Raw genomic sequence first — 24,995 nt, 5'->3', positions numbered from 1 at the left:
TCCTTCAGACACCGCCCCTAACCGTGACGTTGAGAGATGGGGCAGTCCTTTTCTCTCTCAGTCGTCCTATTCCGGTTGGACCCCGCCCCCTTCGAGTTAGTCCACATACCCTCTTCTTACACCACTTCATCCCCCTTCCCTTCTGGGACGTGGGGGTAGGAGGGTCCACGCTACGTGCACAGATAAGCAAATGCAAGGGGAATAAATAATTCGAAGTAGTCTTTAACTTGATGGGTGACTCTTGGCAAGTCACCTCATTTCAACCTCAGTTTCTTGATCTGTAAAAGGGGTAGGATAATAGCACCTCGATGGGAGGTTCAAATGACATTACATCCGTTAGGTGCTTTGCAAGCCTTAAAATGCTGTATAAATGCTAGGTATTATTATTAATAATAATAATAATGTTGTTCAGTTATTTCAGCCATGTCTGACTCTTCATAGGTTTTCCTGGCAAGAACACTGGAATGATTTGCCATTTCTATTTCCAGCTCATTTTATACATGAGAAAACCGAGGCATACAGGATTAAGTGACTGGCCCAGGATCACACAGCTAAGCATCTGAAGCCAAATCTGAATTCAGGAAGAAGAGTCTTCCTAACTCCAGGCTCACTCTTTATCCTCTACAACACATAGCTTTCCAATTATTAATAATACCAATATTCATTATGCTAATATATAATACTAATATTAATTCAGGGGTGACTAGGTAACATAGTAGATAGAGTGCTAGACCTAGATTCCAGAAGACTTGAGTTCAGATTTAACCTCAGATACTTACTAGATATGTGACCCTGGGCAAATCACTACTTAACACAATTTTACCTCAGTTTCCATATGTATAAAATAAGACCAGAAAAGGAAATGGTATGCTACTCCAGTATCTTTGCCAGGAAAACTCCAAATGTGGTCATGAAGAGTTGGACACAACTGAAAAACAACAAAATTAGAATATCAATGTTAATTAGTTTTAATACTAAATTAGAAATCCCCAAACTCCAAGCTAGGGGGACTTTGAGCACATTCCTCACTTGGGAGCCCCCTTGGTGATGACACCAAGCTGGAAGAGGGACAGTTTCATGTGAGAAATAGCTATCAGGACAAAAGGAAAGTAAGATTCATGAAGAAAGGTGATAATGAAGTAGAGAGTTGGGAGTATGAGAAATAGTTTGACCCCTACTCTATTTTAGTAGACCCCTACTTATCTTAAATAATAATTTTATCCCTATAATTAGTTCTAATCAGTATTATCTAGTTTAATATGATTCCATAGAGAAGGTAATTATTATTAATGGGCAATAATCAGAAGTAACTAGGTATAGATTATAATTGAGTAGGCTTTTCCTATAAGAGTCTTTCCTATCACGTTAAACTTTAATTTGTCAACATAGCATGGAGGGGGCCTCCACCCACATGTCACAAGTTTTAGTTAAAAGTCCCCAGACATTTTAAGAGCCCCTTTACCCACTCCACTCACCATGACCCATACCACAAAGGCCTGGGCTAGAGACTTGACTGAATAGTGAATCATATCATTTTAAAACCGGTTACTAAGATGCCCAGGGCCTGGTGCTAAGAGTGGGTGTCTTGAGTATAAAGGAGCCAATGGGTTGGTTGCTATATGTCCATCTATTGTCTGGTAGCAATGTTTACTTAGATACAAAGAGTTTCAAGTCTACCAATGAGATAATATGCTTCTGCCTGGAGGATGGGGCTGGGCACTCTGGAGAAGGTGGAGGTCTCAGAATGTAAGGAAGATCTTGTTGGAGGATATCAGTTCCTCTAATAAAGTTATTGGCTCAAAGCTCTGCCTCTGTTGTTTTAGTTTTAGTTCAGATTGAACAAACTTCTGATGTTACAGAAGCCAGACAGGGGTGGAAATCTTCACTGCAAAAGCTGAGAGCTAAGGATGTTGTATTTGATCCTGGAGGCAAGAGAGAGACCTCAAAAATTTTTGAATGATGAGAGGACTTGGGGGGGGGGGGATTGCTAACATGCTACAATTGGTATTTTAGGAATGGCAGTCATTTTAAGACTTTAGTTTCCCACTTTGGTAAAGGAAATGGAGGCCAACAGAGTAGTTTTAAGTAATCTTCCTCTGTTACCTAAGACTATTGTAACATCTGCCCTGGGAGTGAATGACATCTCCTCTTGTTCTTGCTACATACATATGGAGGGTGTAGAGGAAAAGGGGGAAGCTTGACGAGCCCCTCCATTAGTCCTTGCATCTCCTTAATGAGATATGCTGTTTCCACTGACAAGGTTAATGCCTTGTTAATAAGGTAAAGGTCTATTAAAGTTCTAGGAAATAATTTCTCTTTGACAAGGTGTGAACTCTCCTTGCCCTGGATATATGTAGCCATGCTACCATGTTGAGAATGACTGATTTCTATGCCCTCAGACTTGGTCTTTAAAGGAGAGAATAGAGGATAGACAGACATGGAGAGAACCAGAAAAAGAAGAGGAGTAAGCAGGACACACACACACACATGTGGAAGGACACCCTGAAAGGAAGAGAGGGGTGCTTATAGCCCTAGTAGTATTTCCAGCGCACCACTGATCCTAGGAGAGGAAGGAATCTCCTGGACCCCCATGATGATTGCAAAGGACAACAGCAGGGAGCAACTTCTAAACCCAGCCTCCTGGAAGATGCCAAGGGGACCTGGAGCTCAAGAACATTGAGGAACAGAGCTTGTTTGGGGAGCAACCAAGCCAGACCTGTTTCCTTCATTGGTCATATGAATGAATGGATTGTGTAGATCCTTGAGAGGAGATTCAAGGGAATGAAGAAGCTCCCCATGAAGGTTTTTTTCAAAGCCTATTCTTTTTCTTCCCAATTTGCATCATGTGATTTACAATCAGGATGTTTAACTATTTCCTCTTTTTTTTTTTAACCCTTATGTTCCTTTTTAGAATCAATACTATGTATTGGTTCCAAAGCAGAAGAGCTATAAGGGCTAGGCAATGGGGGTTAAATGACTTGCCCAGGGTCACACAGCTGGGAAGTATATGAGGCCAGATTTGAACCTAGGACCTTCCATCTCTGGGCCTGGCTCTCAACCCACTGATCCACCCAGCTGTACCCAGAAGCAACTTTTCTAAACAGCTTTTGTTCATTTTTGGTCAGTTCTGACCATATGAAATTCTAGCTTATATTTGATTGAAATATACTTCCTAGGACTTAGAATTTGCCCAAGTTTTGCCTTCTGAGGCCAAGCAAAATTAGATGTGCAGAGCAAGATCATGGTCCCCACAAAGCCTTACATCTGTTCTTTGGGTATCTTTGCACATTCGAGCTTTGCAAGATAATTTCTGAAATATGTCACCTACAATTAATCACAAAGCTTGTGCCTACCTGGGACAGAGGAAAATGAGTTTATTGCCTTGCTTATTCTCTATTCTTTTTCTTATTGCAGTTTTTTGTGTACCATGACTCACCTTTGACTGATACTGAGCTTAAAGTTTATTCAAACACACAGATCTGTCTCATATTGGCTACTTTCAAGTTATAACTGTCTGTATTCTGTTCTTGTGCAATTGATTTTTTGAACTTGCAAGTACAAGAGTTTACATTACCTATTAACCTTGTTAAACCCTAACCCTGTTAAATCTTATTTTATTAGCTTCTGCCCAATGTTCAAACCAGCCAAGAGTTCTGTGATCCAGTGTCCTAGTGATCCTGATTGGCTTTAAGCCATCAAAAATTTGAGAAACATGTCCTCTCTGCCTTCAAGCAAGTCACCAGTAGAAATGATGAGCCAAACCAGGGTCAAAGGCAGAGTCCTGCACCATTCTACTAGAGACCTCTCCCTCCAAATTGATGGTGATTCACTAATCACCCCTCTTTGCATCAGGTTATCCAAAAAACTTTTAATCCACCCAACTATGCTATCATTTAACTCAATTCAATTTACATTTATTAAATGTTCACTGTGTACAATCCTTTGCAGCCAACCCACATCTCTCTATCTTATCTTCAAAGACATTACAAGAAAGAAATTTCATAAAATGTTTTGCTAAAATCCAGATATACTATACTATGGTATTCCTCTGATCTAACAAGGATAGAGAAGTAGCTAGGTGGCTCAGTGGATAGAGCACTGGGCCTGGAGTCAGGAAGACCCCAATTTAAACTTAGCTTCAGACACTGAGCCATGCAACCTTGGGCAAGTAATTTCATCTCTGTTTGACTCAATTGATTGGAGAAATAAATGGCAAAACTGGCCTAGTATCTTTGCCAAGAAAACCCTAAGAACAGTCATGAAGAGTTGAAGAGTTAGAAAGGACTGAGCCACAACAAACCAGGATAGTAACTGACCAATAAAAAATAGCCTTAATGGACCCTTGCTATTTCTCAGTAATCATTACTTCCCTTTAAAAGGATTCATAAACCATCATTTCAGAACCCATTAGAACAAACACATTAGATGCAGGTCCTGCCTTTGGAGAGCATCCATCTAGGAGGGGATTCAGAAGATTAAAAACTTCTAAGAAAGTCCCAGAAGCCAGGGCTATAAATGTTCCAAAGGATGTTGGATGGGAATGAGGGATGGGGCGGGGTAGAGGTCTGGGTTGTAGAGGCAGAAGGAGTTTAGATTATTTCTCCTCCCTCCAGCTTAGAGAGTCGTCAGAGATGGAGAACTCCAGAGTTGGACTAGGTGATATCAAAGAACCTGGAGAGCCCCCATAGGAAAGTCCCCCGGATGATAGAGCAAGACCATGCTCTTTGAGGAGTGTAAAAATAATAGGCAATTAATTGATTATTGATTTATCAACTGATTTAGGTACTCTGCTTGCTGTGCTTACAAAGTATTTTCAGTTTATATCAGTGAAGTGAAGCTCATAAGTGAACTTCTCTTCAGGGCCAGGTGCAAGGACACTAAGGAGACTTTTGTTATATAAAAATAGACTATTTATTGAGAATATAAGGATAAAACTCTAAGGGATTCTAACTCCACCCAAATAAAACTCCCTGGTTCCACAAGGAACCACTTCTCCTGTTTCCATAGGCTATACTGATCCTTCCTGATCTGACTAACCCAAATTTTCACTATTCTAAATAAACTAAATACTATTATCCTTATACAAAGTATATAACTCTTAACTTTGTCTCCAAGTTATAAAAATAACAAAGGTCAGCTGGCTGAGCCTCAGCAAGAACCAAGTTAGGACTCTGAGTCAGAGTTCAAACCAAAGACCAGGTCTTTCTTTGGTCTTCTCAGATATAAAAACAATTTATTAAACAGCAATAGATAGTCACTTGTGTTTCCCAAGTGGGAAAAGGAAAATCACTTAGCTCCTTCATGTTTTTCCCTCCTTTCCTTAGACAGTGAGGAGAGAGAGAAAAGATGTCACCTGCTCCCAACACTCAGAGAGAGAATAATTGCCACACCCAGAGAGTGTAACTGCCACAGGTCAACATTTGAAACTGACACTCTGTATTAGATCCGCTTCAAACTCCAATTCTTTCTCAAACCAGCTTCTCTACTCCTTATCTCTAAACTAATATAACAAGACCCAGTTTCTAATATCATCCTTGTAGGAGTAATAGAAGTATTGGGTTGAGCCCAGAAGAGTTGGGGGGGGGGGAGTTTATGGAGAGAATATGGTAACTAGTATAGGGTTGTGCCATGGAAAAAGAATTAGCATTGTTCTGCTTGGACCCGAAAGGCATAATGAGAGACAATAGATGGATGGTGAAAAGGAACAGATTTCAGCTCCACTGAATATTAGAACAATTTAATAATGGAATGGGCCACCTCAGACATTGAGTGTCCCTAAGTATGAGCTTCAAATAACACTGGGTACATAGGCTGTAGTGGAGATCTTTGTTCAGGTACAGGCCAGCTCTGATGGCCTCTGAGACCCCTTTCAGCTTGAAGTTTCTGGGATTTTATCATCATATTACATGATGATAAAAGTTGATTGGGGCCCATGATGAGTGTGCTAGACTATACAACATTCAGTAAAGTAGTATGTACTATGAAATTTAGACCTTCTAGCTATCACCAAATTGGCCTGTTCATCAAGCATTCCCATCCACTCCGAGTGGGCCCACATTCCACACATCTGGTCAGATCTTCTATATCCTGCAACATCCACACAGCCATCTGGTGTGTACAATCCTTAGGAGGTAGAAAGGGGAGGAATGGGAAACAGTGGAAAGAAAGCTAGCCAGGGACAGACAGCTCTGAGCTACCTCTCTAAAGAAGGGAAAATAAGAAGTGATAAACTTGAAGACCACATGGGAATATGGAGAGATTATCAGCTCACAGATATAGAAGTGGACCTCGGTGGTCATTAATCTTTTTACTTGACAGATGAGGAAACTGAGCCCAGAGAATTTAAGTTACCCAGAATTACCCAATTCACTAAACTGTGCCATCTCTGAGATGGTGATGCCAAAGGAAGAAACTAGAGTCAGAACAGCAAGATCATCTCAAAATCACTATGTTTTCTCCCTCCTCAAAATTTTCCCATAGTCCCTTGCTGGATTTCTCCTTTGCCTGCTTCACTCCCAAACTTCTGTCATCCATATCCAGTCTAAGTCATGTGTTGTTGTTTTTCTTCCCTTTTTAAAATTTAGAATGTTATGGCTACATGATTCATAATCCCTTCTCCTCCTCCTGGGTCATTGCATTGCTGCTAGTAGAAAGTCTATTACATTAGATTGTGCCACAGTGTATCAGTCTCTGTGTACAATGTTCTCCTGGTTCTGTTCCTCAAGGTCATTCTAGTTCACATAGAAATCCTCCATTTCATTATTCCTTTTAGCACAATAATATTCCATAACTAACAGATACCACAATTTGTTCAGCCATTCTCCAATCAAGGGACATCCCCTCATTTTCCAATATTTTGCCACCATAAAGAGAGTGGCTCTTTCTTTTTGTACATGTTTTTTTCCTTATTATCTCTTTGGGGTACAAACCCAGCAATGCTATGGCTGGATCAAAGGGCAGACAGTCTTTTAGTGCCCTTTGGGCATAGTTCCAAATTGCCCTCCAGAATGGTTGGACCAATTCACAAGCCCACCAGCAGTGTATTAATGTCCCAATTTTGCCACATCCCCTCCGCCACATCACTTTCCTTTGCTGCTATATTGGCCAGTCTGCTAGGTATAAGGTGGTACCTCAGAGTTGTTTTAATTTGCATTTCTCTAGTCAGGAGGGATTTAGAACACTTTTTCATGTGCTTATTGATAGTTTTGATTTCATAATGTGAAAACTGCCTATTCATGTCCCTTGCCATGTCACATGTTTTATGCTTATTGGCATCTCCCAGTCCTAGAAAGCTCTAGGAATTCTTCAGGGTGTCCTCACCCTTCACCAATATAGATCTGCATTCCTCTATGCCTCAGTTGGCCTCTTATCTTGTCATGGCCTCCATATTGGTGGCTCTACAGCCAACCTAACTAAGAGCATATTCACACTGAGATGGGATGACTATAGGACAAGTCATCAGTTCAACAAGAACTACAAAAATAGTAATAGCAATAGAATCGTGATGTAACAGAAAAAGAGAGTCACCAGCTAGCCTCTGCTCCCTTGGACTGCTCTCCCCCATCTCACACACCTCTGCTTCTTCCTTTCCCTGGTTTCCTTCAAGGTTTCAATCCCACCTTCTTTAATCTTTCCCAATTACCTCCCAGCTGTCAATGCCTTCTGAGATTACCTTCCACCTGCTCTGTACATATTGTATATGTATCTAGTTATTTACACATGGTCTCTCTCCCATTGGATTTTGAGCTTCTTAAGGGTAGGGTCTATCTTTTCTCTGCACTTACCATGATGCTTGACACATAGTAGGAACTTAATAAATGTGTGTTGATCTACTGACAGACCACAAGGAAACATGGAAATAAACAGGATGTTTTCTATTATTACATACACATATTGTAATAAGTTATTAACACTTTATGGCATTAACACTATATGGTAGTTCTTATGCAATCATTGTTTATTTGAACATTTATTTTGGCTGATGGTTACTATGTTTTGAATTTTTAAAAAAGCATCTGGGAGAATGTCCTAAAGGAGGGTTATTTCTATTTAAGCTTTTTCTAACCCAAAAAAAGGGCCATTGAATCCCTGCCTGACACTGGGGATAGGTTCCGTTGCCTTCTGGGACTCTCTGACCCAGTTTCAGGGATCTGTGAAACCTGCAGTAATGGAAAACCTTCAGGTGATTCAGCTTAACTTGGGCTTTTAGGAATTTAGTTAGACCCAACACCAGGAAATAGCTCTCCAATCTGCACTGCCCTTCCATGAAATCATGGAATGGAGAAGGTGGGGAAGCTTCTTGTTAGCTTGTAATTTATCTTTGTCTTCTAAGAGGATCAATGATATCAAGGGGAAATGTCTTTATTTGCTCATGAATTGAACTTCAGTGAGGCAGAGTTGCCAGAGTCCTTAGCCTCACTCTCTTCCAAGTTCAGTAGCAAGACAGAAGTCAGCACAACTGATGATGACCCTGGATACAGTGTATGACCTTGGCATCTTCTTCACTATCTGACCCAAGCTTTAAGCACTCCACAACTGCTTTCATGGCCTTTGGAACAAATTGTTCTCATCCACCCATTCCTTCAGGGGACATCTTCTTGTGTTTGGAGTGGACATCTCCCTAACTCAGTTATGAGTTTGAAGTCTGTCACTTATCCTCAACCTGGTTTAGCCAGCCTTTCAAGACAGTTTTACCTGGGTATAGCCACTGTGCATGCTATAGCTTCTTAGAGCCATAGGTGAGAGGTGGATGGATTTGGCAAGCCCTGATACTATAGGCACTATTCCTCCCTGAACACCTCATATGTTCCAGGGGCTTCAGATAGAATACTTCTAAAAAGTACTTGATGCATATACATTGCAGTTATTACTATAAAAACATTTTAAAAAATAATTTCTCCCATTTATATCGTACTTTAAGTGATTGCAAAAAATCATTCCTTAACACAGTTCTCTGACATAGGCCTTGAAAAGATTAGTGTCTCCATTTGACAGGTGAGAAAACTGAGACTTGAAAAGATTAGGTAATTACTCATCATTTCTTGGGACTTTAAGCTTAAAGGCAACGTAGAGGTCATGAGGCCCAATCCCCTCTTTTTTTTTTTTTTTTACTAATGAGAAAATGGAGGCTAAGAAAGAGGAAATAATTTGCCCAAGGCCACACAAAGAGGAAGAACCATATCTGATACCGAAGCCCAGGCTTTCTGACCCCAGGACAAGAGTATGGGAAGTGTGTAGGTATTAAGAGACTCCCTCATTCCAGCTGACTTTGACTCCTTTGTAGAATCCCCTTTGTTTCTGGGATGCTGAGTCTCTCTTGGCTGAGTATGGTTTCATCTAGTGTTCCACGATGTCCTCTCCAGGACTGTCCTTCCTTGAACTTTTTTTCTGTATTTCACTTCGAGTCTGGATTTGGTACTGGGAGTGGGGTAAGGGGAAGACCCAGATATGTGACCTGCCCCTACCCTCCCATGACATGGGGGGAAAAGGGGAAAGCAAGATTGTTCCCTTCCTCCAAACCCCAGGCATGTTCTGGAAAGCTAGCAGGTGCATTATATACTCCTCATGCAGTAAAGAGAGCACTAATCTAGAAACCAGTACACCTGGTCATGAGCCCCAGACCCTCAAGTGAACTAGCTGTGTGACCTTAGGTAAATTATTTGCCTTCTCTAGTCTTCAATTTAATCATCTGGAAAATGAGAAGGTTAAACAGTTTCTGTTCTATTGTCTTATATTACAGCTCTAATATTGTTCATTCTAAAAATCTCTCCCATTCTGACAATCTATGAGAAAAAAAGAAACTCTGATTTTCATTCTCTGTAGACCCCTGCTCTACTCAGAAAGAATTTAAACTATCCTACTCCCAAACAGCATCAAGGAACAGATAGAAAAGTATTTTCAAAGGTCCAAGCAACCAGGGAGAAATCCTACAAAATTTTATTAGGTCCCCATTGGGAAACCTCTCTGCTTATGAGCTGTCTGACTTCAAACTAGCCTTTGATAACAGAATTTAGGAAAGACCAGTCTGACTTATGTGTTGGTTTCCAGGGAAACCAGCTGAATGAATGGAGCAGTAGAGTACAAAATAAGAAATCAAAGGGACTTTCCAAGCTAAGAATAAGGAGTGGAAGGGCAGAGAAGGAAGAGAATCAGGATCCCACCTAGATGTTAGCTACAAAAATTTGTAGATGATATGATAATCTACTTAGAAAACCCTAAAGAGTCAACCAAAAATTAATTGAAACAATAAATTCAGCTAAGTTTCAGGACACAAAATAAATTCATGTAACTCATGTTATTTCCAACAAAACTCAGCAGGAAGAGCTAGGAAAATAAATTCCTTCAAAATAACTATAGAAGTCATAAAATATTAGGGAATGTATCTACCAAGATGCAACCCAGGAGATTTATGGATCCAATTATTTTAAAATACACACACACACACACACACACACACACACACACACGTAGAGAGAGAGACTTAAATAATTGGAGAAATGTTAATTGCCCATTAGTAGGTTGAGCCAATATATTCAAAATGGCAATATTAGCTAAATTATTTATTTATTCAGTACCTTACTAATCAAACTACTAAAGGAATATATTATAGAGTTAGGAAGAATAATAAGGAAATTTATATGGAGAAATAAAAGATTAAGAATCTTCAGGATAATGATGAAAAATAGGAAGGAATAGACCCCAGCAAAAATATCCATTTGGAAATTAAGTTCCTACAGGAGGAGACAGTCTGAGGTAAGGGTCTGAAAGGAGACTGTAGTAACACAGAGATAGCTCATAACTGCATTAGCTGTGATAACTCTTAGAGATGCAGACTGGAAAGCAAACATACTCTTAACATATTCCCCAGGAATTCCAGATACAATTATCCAAAGAGCCAGACATAAATCTGACCCTATATGTTAGCTCTGTAGCTAAAAAGAACTTGTGATAGCAGATATAATAGATAGAGAACTCAACGTGAAGTCAGGAAGACTCATCTTACAGAGTTCAGAACTGGCCTCATATACTAGCTGCGTGATCCTGAGCAAATCACTACTTAATCCTATTGCCTCAGTTTTCTCATCTGTAAAATGAGCTGGAAAAGGAAATGGCAAATGACTCTATTATCTTTACCAAGAAAGTTCCAAATGGGGTCACAAAGAGACAGACGTGACTTAAACAACTGAACAACAATAAAAATAAATATAGTATACCTAGAAATTTAGAGACTGTCTTAAAGTCAAGGAAAAGAAGATTCTCCTTTATTAAGGAGGTTATTGAGATGAAATCTGGAACTTAGACCAAAGATAGGTTTACTAGTACGTACAACTGGTCAAGAAAATTTAGAAAGTGTTCTTTCTTCTCCATCCTAACATACAGCACAAGCTGGTTTCCATATTTTCTTACTGAATATATGTACCCACCTGTCTGTACAGAGAAAAGAGGGAAAGAATACGATCCCTCTTGTTGGCCAAGGGATTATTTCATGTTGTTCACAGACTTAAAAAAGTCAGCCCAAAGGCATCCAATTTAAGACTGGGAGCTCCTGGGACACTCACCAATTACCATCCAGTGATCTGGACTCATTGATGCTACTTTTTGAGAACACTTCTTCCAGGAAAAGTGGTCCAGTGAATAGAGCACTGGGACTGGAGTAAAGAAGACCTTAGTTCAAATCTAGCTTCAGTCACTAACTAGCTATGGGGCCTTGAATAAGTCACTTAACCTATCTGTCTCAGGTTTTTTTATCTGTAAAATGGGGATAAAAATGATACCTCCCTCTTTACCTTTTTGAGAATCAAATGAGATAATATCTACCCAGCACATAGTAGGTGCTTAATAAATGCTTTTTCCCTCCCTCTAGTGAAAATACAAAAAAAGTAGGCAATAAAGGATGGTGGCCTACTCAAACTTTACCTCTAGTTTGGGAGTTATGAGATACCCAATTTGGTTGGACAAGCCTGCCACTATTTGCCCCACCTCCCTTACCCTCCACCTCCACTCTAGGCTTAAACATCCTGCTGCCAAGGGGTAAATAGAAGAGTTCCTCTTTGTTCCATCTACATTTAATGATTCAACCCTTGGAGTGTCAAACACTTCCCCAAACCTTGGAAGAAAGTACACACTGGGACATACCACATATAGATATAAGATAAGGAAGAAAGATGCCAGCCTGATTGACAGATCAGTCAGAGAAGCAGCAAGGGAAGGGGAGAGAATCCTGTGAGTTCTGAGAGCTGGCTGGAACTTTGAAGTCAACTGACAGGAGAACTTACTTCCAGCCTGAGAAGTGAAGAGGGAAGGTGGTTTTCTGGGATTGGAGCCAAGAGCCCATCCAGCTGAGACCTGTCTTCCTTCTGGGACCCCAAAAATACTTCCACCAAGACTCTACCCTGACAGCTACACCTCTTCTCAAGAAGGATTTAGATTAGACTCCTTCTGGCCGGAGCCAACTATATTCTCCCCTGAGAGCCTCTCTCTTTCCCTTACCTTGTACCTTAAACTACACCACAAGATTCAGTTAACTTTAAGAATAAGATTAAGAAGCAGTTGGCAAGAGGAGAGGCCAGGGCACAAAAGCCTCTGGCCCCCAGACTTTGAAAAGCCAATCTGCTGGGGGGGCAACTTTTAGGGCTCCCTTTCACCCACCTTCCTTTTTTCCCCTCACACCTTTGGCATTGCCTACCCCAAATAACCTCAATAAACCATTTGGAATATTTAGACTTCGGGTTTGGGTTTATCTCGGGGATCAAGCAAAGAGATTAAGTTTTCACAAGGAGGGGGTTGATTCCAACCCCTGGGATTCAATATCTCTGACCAAGGAAGCCATCACTCTTTCCTTGGCAGTTGGCCATATCTAAACCCTTGGGGGCTGGCAGTTGATGCCCCCTTGGGAGGTGAGAAATACAAGGGGTCATCTTGTCTCACAGGAATAGTTCTGACCTCAGGGGCCATTATTTCTTTGATGGAGATACAGTGCCACTTCATTGATCAAACCCCTCTCCTGTCTCCTGTCCTCCATCTCCCAAATAACATCCCTATGGAGTCATACCCTTTTCAAGGAGACAGGACCTAGTTTACCTCTCTCCATAAGTCATAGTGGAGAAAACCCAATCCCTTCAGCCTCCTTTCCCCTCTCTCCTCTCCCTCCTTCCACTCATCTCCATTACATAGATCACTGAATTGGTGAGTTGGTGGTGGGAGGTGAGCCTAATCCTTCTCATCGCCCCTGTCAACATGGAAATCTAGAGATCCCCAGTTTATTTAGTTGGAGTATAGGAATCCCAGGTTTTGACTTTCTCACGGGAGAGTTTCCCCCTGAGGGAAGGTCCCTCTTCACCAGACAGTGAACTTCCTGGTAGTTTGGGTGGGAACAGCAAATCCCATCCAATATTAAACATCCCTTTTGTCCCAATGGTTTCTTCCCCCTAGGCTAAAGTCCACGACCAAGGTGACCCAGCCCTAGGCTGAGTCTTTCCCTTTTGTGTCCATTGTGGGGCCCCAGCCCCTCACTATTATTCCTGTCTGGAACTTCTCATTTTCCTTTCTCACCATTGTAAAGTCAATCAACTGTCCCTCTAATCCTAAAGCCCCCAGGTCATCTAGAGTGGTACATAGGTTCCCCAAGTTCTTTTGTTCCTCGGAGTCCATCCCGAGTGGGTGGCACTCCCAGGGGCTGGTGACCAGGGCGTCTTGACTCTGTGCAGTCTTGGAAAGCAGCTCTGTTGTTGTATTAGTAGCGCTAACCCCCTTTCCCTTGATTAAAGAGTGATTTTGACTATTTAATAGTTCTGTGTTTTTTCTAGTTGACACCCCCTTCCCCCAATTTATTGCCAAGGCCAGACATAATATCTATAGTATATACCCTCTACTGTCCTTTGACATTGCTACTCTCTAATGTAGACCCTCCTCACCTCATGCCTGGGCTATTGAAATAACTACTGGGAGTGTCTCCGTGCCTCAAATGTCTCCTCACTCCAGTCCAGTTTTCAAGATCTTTCTAAATTGAAGTTCTATTTCACCCTCTTACTCAATAAACTTCCTGTTTTTTCCAAGATCAAATATAAAAGCTTCTAGGACCTCCCTACCAAGATGCTTTCCCTTACCTTTCCATTAAAAAAATAACCCTTAAAGTCTGTCTTGGAATCAATACTAAGTATTAATTCTAAGGTAGAAGAATGGTAAGGACTAGGCAACTGAGGTTAAATAACTTGCCCAAGGTCACACATCTAGGAAGTGTTGAATTTGGACCTAGGAACTCCAGTATCCAGGCCTGGCTTTCTATCCACTAAGCCACCAAATAGTCTATATACCATACTCCTCCCACATACTCTTCCATCCACCTCTGCTGGACTTTTCATTGTTCCTCTGGGCATTTTTATATGTATTGGAAGTTCTCCTTCCTTGTCTTCTCCTTCAGGCTTCCTTCAAGTCCCAGTTAAAATCTAACCCACTGGGAGCCTTTTCCCAATCCCTCCTTTTAGTGCTTCCCTCCTTTTAATTATTTCCAATTTATTTGGAAATCTAATAAGATTATTTCTAAGATCCTGCTTATATCTCAACTTAGGTGTTTGCATGTTGCTTTGCCCATTAGACTGTGAGCTCCTTGAGGGCAGGGCTTGTCTTTTACCTTTTTTGTATGCTCAAGTGAGAGGCACTTAGTAGGTGCTTAATAAATGGTTGATTAACTGATCAACTGAATATTAGAAGCAGGAGAGACTTTAGAAAAGATAATGTGCAGGTAGCTAGGTAGTTCAGTGGATACAGAGCCAGAGGCTCTAGTTGAGAGGACCTGGGTTCAAATCTGTCCTCAGATACATCCCAATTGTGTGACCCTGGGTAAGTCACTTGCCTCCAAATTCCTGGCCCTTATTACTCTTTTGCCTTAGAACCATTCAAAGATAGACCACAAGGGGGATTTTGTTTTTGTTTTTCAAAGAAAAAGTCAAAGCCAGAAGAGAACTTAGAACATAGAATGTTAGAACCTAGAACATGGAATGTTAGAACCATTCTTGAGATTCCACCAAGTGTAAGTATGGTGGAAAGGGCAAAGAGCTGGATATCTAGTCTTGCTTCTACTATCTGCTATCTGAATGACCTCCCCCACCAAATAACTTTCATTTTCTGGGTTTCCAATTTCTCATCTGTAAAGTATAAGAAATGTATCAAATGTTGAATTTGAAAGTGCTCCGGAATGCTAAAGCTCTGGAGGGATAGAAACTATTGTTATGTGAATTTCATTATTTATAAAAAAAAAAAATAGGGTCTGACAGAGCTTAATTCCCTTTGAGGCAGTGTTGTGCTGGTAAATGTTTAATAATCAGATCTCTAGGGGGAAATGGGTGGGCATGAATACTCTTTAAATTTAATCTGCATTATTAGCATATTTTCCAACCTTAAGTCTAGACAATCAGTAAATCAGGTAAATCTGTAAATGCTCACCCTGAAGACTAAACAATTAGTTCTCCTGCATACTCCTGCATTTGAGGTCACTTAAGACTCCTTGTTCAATCTGGAATTGCAGTGCAGAAATAGGCAAGATGAGATCTTTGGTCCTATCTTATCCAACCTAATTTTCACATTCATTTCTGAAAATGGTAGAAGCCATTACTGTAGGTTAGAGGAGCGACTTCCATCTCCCTCGCCTTCAGCATTCTTTCCTCCTATTTCTGTCAGGTCCCCTTCCCATCTCCTCCAGGGCAAAATGGCCACCTCATTTCTCTAGGTCATCTTCAGCCAGGAATCAAGAATGAAGCTCCAATGCCCTCTACTGGTTAATATGGGTATTTTCACAATAAAACAGGTCTCTGGCGACTCCAAGTACCTAGAAGTTCGGAGCCTCAGGGCACAGGAGATTGACAGTGAGCCTAGAATCCATGAAAACCTGTGTTGAGTTCAGTCCCAGACACCTAGTGTTGTAGGCAAGTGAGGATCTGCATTGGAGGCAGTTTTCTCCTCTGGATCCAGTTCCTAACTTCCTTCAAGGTCCAGCTCAACCCCCACGTTGTGCTGATCTTTCCCTGTCCACCCCTACCCTCCCCCTGCCCCAGCCCCATCCCTGTACCTTCCCTCTGAAATTATCTTCCATTTACTCTGTATGGGCATATATACCCAGTAGGCACAGCTGTGTGTGTGTTTTGCTTCCATTAAGTTGTACCTGGCCCACAGACTTCATAAATGCTCACTGATTGACTTACGAGGTCTTCCTCTGTGGACCTGTAAGAGGCTAGAGATCTCCTGGCTGGGGATGGTGGAGGGTAGATTCCTCTTTGTGGATCATGAATCAAATCATGACTCATGAGTCAAGATCATAGGGTTTAGAGTCAGGAGGGAACTTGAGACTCTTTCCCAACTCCCTTCTATTGATGGTCAGAGGTTAAGCTACCTGCCTAAAGTCACACAGGCTCCAGTGCCCTGGACTCCCCATTGTTTTCTATTCCCAATAAATCGGTGGTATGGGGTGGCTGAGATGGCAGCTGAGGATATTCCTAACTCTGAAATTCTATGGTGAGGATATCTGATTTTTAGTATCCTAGATCCAGGACTGGGAGGCACCCCTGAAGTCATCTAGTCCTGCACCTCCTGCCATTTTATGAGCGAAGAAACTCCCATGGAGATGAAGAGACTTGTCCAAGGTCACACGGTACTGTGTATTTGAAGCCCAGGCTCTGACAGCAAGTCCAACATTCTGCCCACTATAGTGTGCTTCCTCTTTAACCTCTAAGATTCTGGCCCCTCTCTCTATTTGGGGGAAGGACAGTGCCCTGAGAGGCTTCTTTTTGTGTTTGGGGCCTGATCCTAAATCCCCAGTCACGGTGTCCCACGGGTCAGCTATCAGAAAGAGGGCCCTACAGGATTGTTGAATCCTGCATGATGAGTACCCATGTTGGTCCATGTGTGAATGAAGTTCAGGAGTATTAGATACAAAGACAGATCTGTGAATGTGGAGCACCTTATGGTAGAAACCCAGCTAGAATATGGAGGTGAGAGACCAGGCTGATACCTTGGGGCTGTGTGACTGGCACGTGGCAAGTTCTTTGGGCCTCAATTTTCTCTTCTGCTCAGAGAGAGTCAAGCATGGGATTGGGGGTGGAGGAGAGAGGTGGGCAGAGACTTCAGACCAGACCAGAGAGGCAGAATCCAGCCAGCTGACGCGTTCAGGTACAGCTTTCCTTACCGCTGCTTCACTTATTCAATCCTTGAGGTTATTATTGCAGGTTTCTAGACATATATTCATTTAAGAAGGGTTTCAGTGTTAGAACTATAGGAGACAATTCAACCAGACATGCTTGTGCTGGGGATGGGGCTAGTCCAACTACACCCACTCCCCTGGCAGCTTCTCCAGGCCAAACCTTCACACAGCCCCAGTTAGTTGGAATTCGAATTATCCCTTTTTCACAAACAAGAAAGCTGAGACTGACACAGGGGGTGTGACTTGCCCAGGTTCACAAAAGTATTATTTGGACTAGGGTAGTCACATTTAAGGCCCCCTCGCCTCCAGCCATCCCTCCACCTCATATAATCAGAAATCCCAGCCCCCTCCTCAAAACACACACATAAACTTGCTTCTTTTCAGGCTTTGTAGCTCTGTTTTTTTTTAATTATTAATATTATCTTCTCCTTTAAACATCCCTTTAAGGGTGAAATGAAATCCAACCATTTACAGAGAAAATGATTTCAGAGTGTACATTTGGATTCATCCTTACAAAAAAAATATTACTATTATTCCCCTCATCATTACTGGTCTCCTCAGTTTCCAGGGCTCACCTTCCTCTCCTCCTCCCACCACTCCCAGGGGTCCCTTGTACCCGGTCCCCTCAGGAGAACAGAAGGATCTTGAGCAGGTCACTGGGGTTTGGGGAGGACCCAGGGACTTCAGTTTATTCAGATTATTTAGGAGTTGGAAGACCTCTTCTGCACCAACCCCCTAATCAGTGTATGCATATTGCATGTGAATCTCCTTCCTCTTTCCCAGGTGCCTCTCTCCACTCAGTTCCCATCCCAGGGACTGGAGGGCGGGACAAGGGATGGAGAACTCAGAACAGAAGCCCAGGGAACAGAAAGGGATCCCCTAACCAGTGTATTCAAAAACCAGGATTCCTTACCATGGGGTTTCCAATCCCCTAGGAGTGCATTCCTGTAGCAGCTATGGGTATGTGTAGGAAGTAATTGGCAGGAGGGTCCAAAATAAGGAGGAGAGCTGCCCAGTTCCCCAAGTTTCCACAGGACCCTAAAGTCATAGGGTTTGGATCAGAGAAGAGCCACCTAGGCTAATCCCTTCCTAAGGGAAATGCAACTTTGAATAAAAGCCCCTTGAGGGTCTTGAGGACTGTAGCTATTTTGTCACTGCATCTCCAGAGGCTAGCACAGAGCCTGGAACACACTAAAACTGTGTTGGCTTGTTTTCCAACAGCTGAGGGAGACCTCAGGACACTCAATCAAGAAGCACCCTCTTCCTGGGGCTGGGAGCTGGCCAGACCCTCCTGGGGGTCTAACTTAGAAGTAGAATGGCCTTCTACCCCTGCCCTCCCCTTCTCCCATCAGACATTAGGGGCCTAAGTCCTAGTTTCCATTTTTATCTAGGACGCTGAGGGGGCCCTCCCAATAGGACAGGCAGTGGCATTCAAGACCCTCCTACCCCTTCATTTCCCCCTCTTAGCAACTTGGGATGGGGGCTGAGTAAGGAGGTAAATAGGAGGTAGGGACAATGATTATAGGATTAGAGAGCAATTTGATTCCTCCATTCCATTCCCCCATCCACATATTGAATTGGAAGGGATCTTACAGGCTAGTGTCTGACTCTTATTTTAAGATAAACTGAGCCCCAGAGGTTCAGTGACTTGTCCAAAGTCACACAGGTTGGAAGTTGCAAAGCTAGGATTCAATCCAGGTCCTATGACCCCTACCCCCAAAACAATCCAGGGTTCTTTCTACTGTCCCATGCTGCTCTCCCAAGCAGGAAGCTTGAGTCTTCCAGTTAAAACCTTACCAAAAACCAAGTCTCAGCTGAAGGTTGGGAAAAGGGGCAGAAATGACACAAGGAAATCATAGGATCCTAGATTTGGAACTCAAAGGGCCCTTAGAAGCCACGTGGACCAAACCCCTTGTTTTACAGGGAAAGAAACCAAGGACCAAAGAGAAGGAAGGTAGATTGCCCTCCTGCTTACACAGGGAACGGAGGGAGGATTCTGAGCCAGGTCTTCTGACTCCATCCTAGAAGGCTTTTGACTGTCCCATCTCTCGAATTCAGGGGAGAGGGTATTCAATTGAGGGGATGGAAGTCAAAAGGAGAGGTGGCAGGGTTTACACTGGAGGGAGGTGAGGAGGAGATGGCATGCCCCAAGAAACAAAGAGAGGTCAACTGGAACATTTTGGACAAAAGACCTCTGCTCATTCTCCCTCACATAATACACAGGAAGTCAGAGCCTCAGGGACCTTTCTCTATAGAACATAAGCTCATGGAGGCAAAGAACTATTTGGACATGGATACTGGATTGATTGATCTTAGCCCAACCCTCTCATTTGACAGAGAGGAAACAGATTCAGAAAGTGATTTACCCAAGGCCACAGACCAAGGGAACCAAGCCAGGACTAGACTCCAAGGCTCCTGATCCCAGACTGGCCTAGACAGGGATACACACACCCACCATAATACACGAGTGTGGCAGGACTGAAGGCCATCACAGAAAGATCGACAGACTGGATGTTAGGAAGACCTGAGTTCAAATCTTACCTTACAAATTCACTAGCTTCGGACCTTCACAAGCTGTTTAACCACCATCTGCCTCAGTTCCCTTATCTGTAAAACGAGAACAATGACCACCTACCTCCCAAGGTTGTTATAAGGATCAGGTCAGATATGTATAAAGTGCTTGGCAAACTCTCCAGGGGACTGAAATGTCAATGTTTCCTTTCTTACAAAAGCAGGGGAATGGACTCCATGACCTGGGGGTCTTTTCCAGCTCTAAACCTAGGGTCCTGTATACATATGTAAACAAACATGCATCCTCAGACACATTTATCAAGGGCTAACTCAGAGCAGGGCTAGATGGCTCACTCTAGGACATTCACACAAACACAAACTTGCTGGGAGTCGGAGTTAGGGAGGAGAAAGGCTGGTTTTTATCTCCCAAAGGAGAGGAGACTTTCCCAGGCTCTCCCCCCACAGAGAGAGTGAGAGGCCCAGCTGGGAAGCCTGGCTTGGGGGACGGGCTTGCCTGGAATGAAAGGAGTCTGGATGAGAGGGTTGGTTTCATTCTTTACTCTCCCCAGCCTGGAGCCTCCTGCCTGGCCTCTCCTCTCATTCCCCAACCACCCACTGGGGGTTAGAAATCCTTCATCCTCAAGAGCTACTTTGTTCTCTTCTATCCCCCACAATGTCCATCTGAAGGATATGAAGAAAGAAGTCCCTTCTTCAAGGCAATTTTCTACCCTCAAAGAGAATGAACTTTGGGGATCCCCAAAAGGATTATCTTCTGATCTGGGGGTAAGAACTGAGGGGAAGGGGGATGAAAGAAGAGGACAAAAAGGAGCCTCATGGGGAAGGAAGGAAGCAGAGAAGAATTACACAAGTTCAGAGACTTGGGGAACCTAAATGGCGCTTAGGTCAGCCCATAGCTAAAAGAAGCTCTCTTCCAACATACTGATAAGAGGCCATCCAGTTTTTGTTTGGAGATGGGGGGGGAGTAAGGGCAGCCCATTTCACTCTGGGCTAGTTTGAGGCTACAGTGGAAAGAGCATGGCATTTAGAAGCAAAAGTCCCAAGTTCGGATCCCAGTTCTGCTGCTAACTTCCTGGGTGACCTTGGAAAATCAAGTCAACCCTTCTCTGTCCCAATTTTTTCATCTGTGAAATGAGAATAGTTGAGTTGGGAGTTCTTAAACTTGGGGTCCTGAACTTAAAAAATAGATATTTTGGTAATAGCATTTCCATATAATTCATTTATGCATTTAAAAACATGATTCTGAGAAGGGTCCATTGGCTTCAGCAGACCAGCCTGGACCAGGATCTGGGACCCCAAAAAAGTTTAAGAAACAGAACAAGGTGCTTTAAGGTCCTTTTCCGTCCTAAATCTATGAAACTTAAATTTGCTTCTCTGCCACTTCCCTCCATTGCTTTTTCTTCTGTCCCCTGGGGCCAAGTAGCAAAAGGAAAATTGCCTTTCTGGTGATGGCCCTTCAGGCCTCAAAAAGAGGAACAGTATGTCCTAGCCCTCCAACTAATATTTAGGAAGGCCAGTGGATAGCATGTTAGAGCTGGGATTCCACAAATCAATTCCTCCAACCTCCTCGTTCAGCAGACAAGGAAATGGAAGTTCGGAGAAAAGAACTGACCAGACTACACACCCTTGTCCACTCTCTGGGAGAGTAGGCTCTGGCCCTAGCATGATTTTGGGAGTGGGGAGAGACGGGGGTCTGCTATATAGGCTAGTGTTTCTGTCTGTCCCTCCCCAGGTGGGTTAAAGGGAAAGGAAGCTCTTGCTGCATCCTGCCCCACCCCTGCTCCAAGTTCCTATCCGGCCTTATACTCCCAACAGACAAACATATGGGTGATCGGATTCCCTCCATTTCCTAAGGGCCACAACATCTGCCCCCATGGCCATTCCAAATGGGGCTCCTAAGAAGGAAGACCACAGAATAAATTAGTAATAGAAGGCCACAACAGGGATGTGGTCTAGGAGCTAAAGGATTCCCAAGATTTCTCCAAAAGACCCTAGGGATGAGGAATGAGCCCAGAACCCTGTCTCCTCCTCCCATAGTTCCACATATCCTTGCTCACCCTTCCTTTGGAATATACAGTGGGATGGTCTGTGGAGTGGGAGGGGATCACTGGACTGGAGCTCCTTTCTCCCCATCTTAATTTCTAGTGGCAAGATACATCTCCCCCATTCCCTACCCCTACTCTCCTTTCGTACCTCTATCCCAAGTCTCCCTCCCTTCCCTGGTCCCCACCATGTTTCTAAAGCATCTGGCCTCTTCCTCTCCCACACCTCCTTGACCTCAGTCAAAACTTGATTTCCCATGGGAAAGTGAGAGCCATTCATGCTTTCTAGACATGTGTTCTGAGGAGCATTTAGCCCCTTCTCTCCCTCTGGTCCCTATACCTGCCTAGCCAATGCCACCACAAAATGTGGTTGGAGGCTAAGGATATGAAGTTGCAAACAAGAAAATTTACTTCTCTCCATCCTCCAGGAAAAGGCTTTATGTGCAAGACAGAGAAAGAAATGAAAGGATACCCCTGGGCATAGTCTCAAGAGAAGGGCATCTATTGGCTTACCTGGAGTTGGTACTAGGGACATTCTGGGGAGTTAAGGTCTCCTCACCCCCTACCCCTCTTCCTAAGTTCTGATCATGCGGGGTTCCCTCTTTGAGAAGGGAGAGAGGTTAAGATAACAATTAGCCCCACAGGCCAACTGCAGCACCCTTATGGCCTTCCCTGCTTCCCTTCCCCAGCCCTCCCCCCCAAATGAAAATCTGCATGCAGCCTTATGATGCCATCAGATTTCCCCTGCCTGTGCTGCCCTAGCCACGGCACCATCAGGGCCAAGCCCACCCCCCTCGATTCCCTTCACACCATCCTTAGCACCCACTGTCCCTTCAGCTTGACGATAAGGATTTTCCAGCAAGTAGTGGAATCGTGGGTAATTTCTCAGTAAATATTTGGGGGCATACATATGTTCGCTGGGGTCGGCAGGAGGGTATACCTGCCGAGTACCATCAAACCAGCCACCTGTACGGATCAGTTCCCTTATGTAATTCAGGTCCCGCTTGTCTTCATAGTCACCCCAACGGGGGAAGTCACCATTCTGGGCTGATACCATCTTGAAGTAGATGCCCTCTGGAGTAAAACACCAGGAACAATGCCAGCCCGCAAAATGGAGTGGGCTGCCCAAGGACCACTGGACCAGGATGTGGCCTGTGCGGTTCTCATACTGACGGAAGCCAGGCATGGTGTAGTATTGCCGCCGTCTCAGAAGGATCCCGTCTGTGCCATAGACAGTCAGCAGCATGTCTATTGTGCAGCCGGACACTACTTCAAGGGTGCCAGGTTGTTTCCAAAAGAAACCATAGAGTGATTTGCGCATATGGAAAGCAAAGGGCTCTGTCCAGCCATCATAGAGCTTGAGGAAGAGAACTCCGTCCCGGGCAGGGATCTCATCCGCATCATCAATGATGAAGACATCATCCGGGCGAAGGTTGCGCAAGCGGGATATGCCATCCTGGGTCAGGAAGGTCCGCAGGTAGTCGTCAGCAATCCATCCATCTTGACGACCCCCTGGTGGAAAATGGTCCAAAAAGACATAGAGAACCTTGTGGCGGATGTACTCAAAGCTGCCATTCCGAAGCATCTCACGGAATTTGAGAGGCCGAGGTTCTCCATAGGCAGTGAAGTTGGATTCACAAACCACAAAGGCATCAACTACATCACCCAACTCATGGAACCGCACATCCAGCAGGTCAAATTCATGGTTGACGTTGATGGCATTGATGATCCGCCGCGGGGTCTCCCGGGGCACCAGGCGCTCCTTGGTGGGCAAGTTTGAGTACTGAACCACAGTGGGCACCCCACAGCTTGGCCCATGCCAGCCAGGCAGACACACACATTCCACCCACTTCCGACGTTTCTTCCCCTTAGGCTTCCCATTGGCCAGCCAGTTTCCAACTGTCAGTGGGCGGCGGGCTGTTCCCCCAGAGTTGGAGCCATCTCCAGCCTCAAGTGTTTCCTCTATCTGCCCTGCTGTGGGTTTCTCCAACATCTTGGTACCTGGCTTGAAGCAGACCCCACCAGCTTTGGTGCGGACAAAATACTCTGCCCTGTCCTCAGGCAGCACAAATTCCAGCCGATGGAGTTCCTCAGTGGCCCCCATCGGGGGCAAGGGTTGTAGCAAGGGAGAGTGGGAATAGAGTGGAGTTCTGAGCAGCTCAGGGCCCACTGCTCCCCCAGGCTCTGGGCTGGCTTGAGGTGTAATTGGGGCATTGTTCCACAAGAAGTTGGCTACCAGGTTGGGACTTAGGGAGGCCAGTTCCCGGGGAAAGGTGACATAGGACAGGGCCTTAAGGAAGTGCAGGAAGGAGATGAGGCACAGGCCAGCCATACAGAGAGTCAGAAAGAGTTTATGACGTCTCATCTTCATCCTGCAATTGAGAAGGGGGGAAAATGGAATTTAGAAATCAAACAAAGGTTTGAGATAGAAGAGACCTTTCCCTGGACACACACACACACACACACACACACACACACACACACACACACACACTCATAGGATTTAGAAGCCAGATGGTCCAATGCTCTCATTTTACAGATGAGGAAACTGAGACTGATTGACTTCCTCAAGGTTATCTGGGTAGTTCTCTTCCTTCTTTGCTATTCAACTTTTCCAGATAGTCTGATGTTCTAGGAAACTGGCCAGTCCAGGCTGCTTCCAGGAACTCATCTGACTACCTCCTCAACTGCCCTTTTTATCTCTTATGCTCCTTCCTGTCCCCTCCCCATGCCTAGCACACCTCACCTATCTCCTAGCCTCCAGATCCCAATACTTAACCTACCTATTGGCTTTGTCAGCCAAATCCCTCTAAGCTAATGGGTCCCCTTAGGCAACAGAATGCACTGTGGGAAAATCCTAGCCCTGATGATTCTGAAGAGGAAAGATTTTGACAAGAGCCTCTACTGGCTGCTTACTTTGGCCAGAAAGAATTTGGACAATTCCCTGAAGATAATCAATCCATTGCATCCTCTGACACCTCCCACCTCCTATACCTTGGGTTCCTCTAAGGCCTTTCCCACCTGTCCTACCCCCAAGATCTCCTTGTTCTGCTCCCAAGAAGTAAACAAGGGCTCAACTGAGCAGTGGAGTAGAAGTGCTACAACCTCTCCCTTTTCTCATCTATAAAATGGGAATAATCACCCTATCACTAGGTATGTTAGTAGTGCCTTGAATTCAAATCTGATCTCAAGCACTACTAACTTTGTGACCCCAAGGAAGTGATTTAACCCCA

The 24,995-nt window shown here is 43.9% G+C and overlaps 1 protein-coding gene across 14 annotated transcripts in view; it reads right to left on the bottom strand.

The window, feature by feature from the left end:
• Positions 1-17,565: 17,565 nt before the first annotated feature.
• MGAT3 (beta-1,4-mannosyl-glycoprotein 4-beta-N-acetylglucosaminyltransferase) overlaps positions 17,566-24,995 on the bottom strand; it is an 89,246-nt gene continuing 81,816 nt past the window's right edge. For all 14 annotated transcript variants that reach the window (XM_056798966.1, XM_056798964.1, XM_007503165.3 and 11 more), the window contains one exon: positions 17,566-24,134. In XM_056798966.1, the coding sequence (XP_056654944.1) occupies positions 22,496-24,133 (1,638 nt within the window). In that variant the 5' untranslated portion in view covers position 24,134 and the 3' untranslated portion in view covers positions 17,566-22,495. The remainder of the gene's footprint in view (positions 24,135-24,995) is intronic.

This window comes from Monodelphis domestica, chromosome 5 (genome assembly GCF_027887165.1).
Source record: "Monodelphis domestica isolate mMonDom1 chromosome 5, mMonDom1.pri, whole genome shotgun sequence".
Taxonomy (NCBI): domain Eukaryota; kingdom Metazoa; phylum Chordata; class Mammalia; order Didelphimorphia; family Didelphidae; genus Monodelphis; species Monodelphis domestica.
The sequence above is the reverse complement of the archived record's forward strand: the minus strand, read 5'-3'. Positions and strand labels throughout refer to the sequence as shown.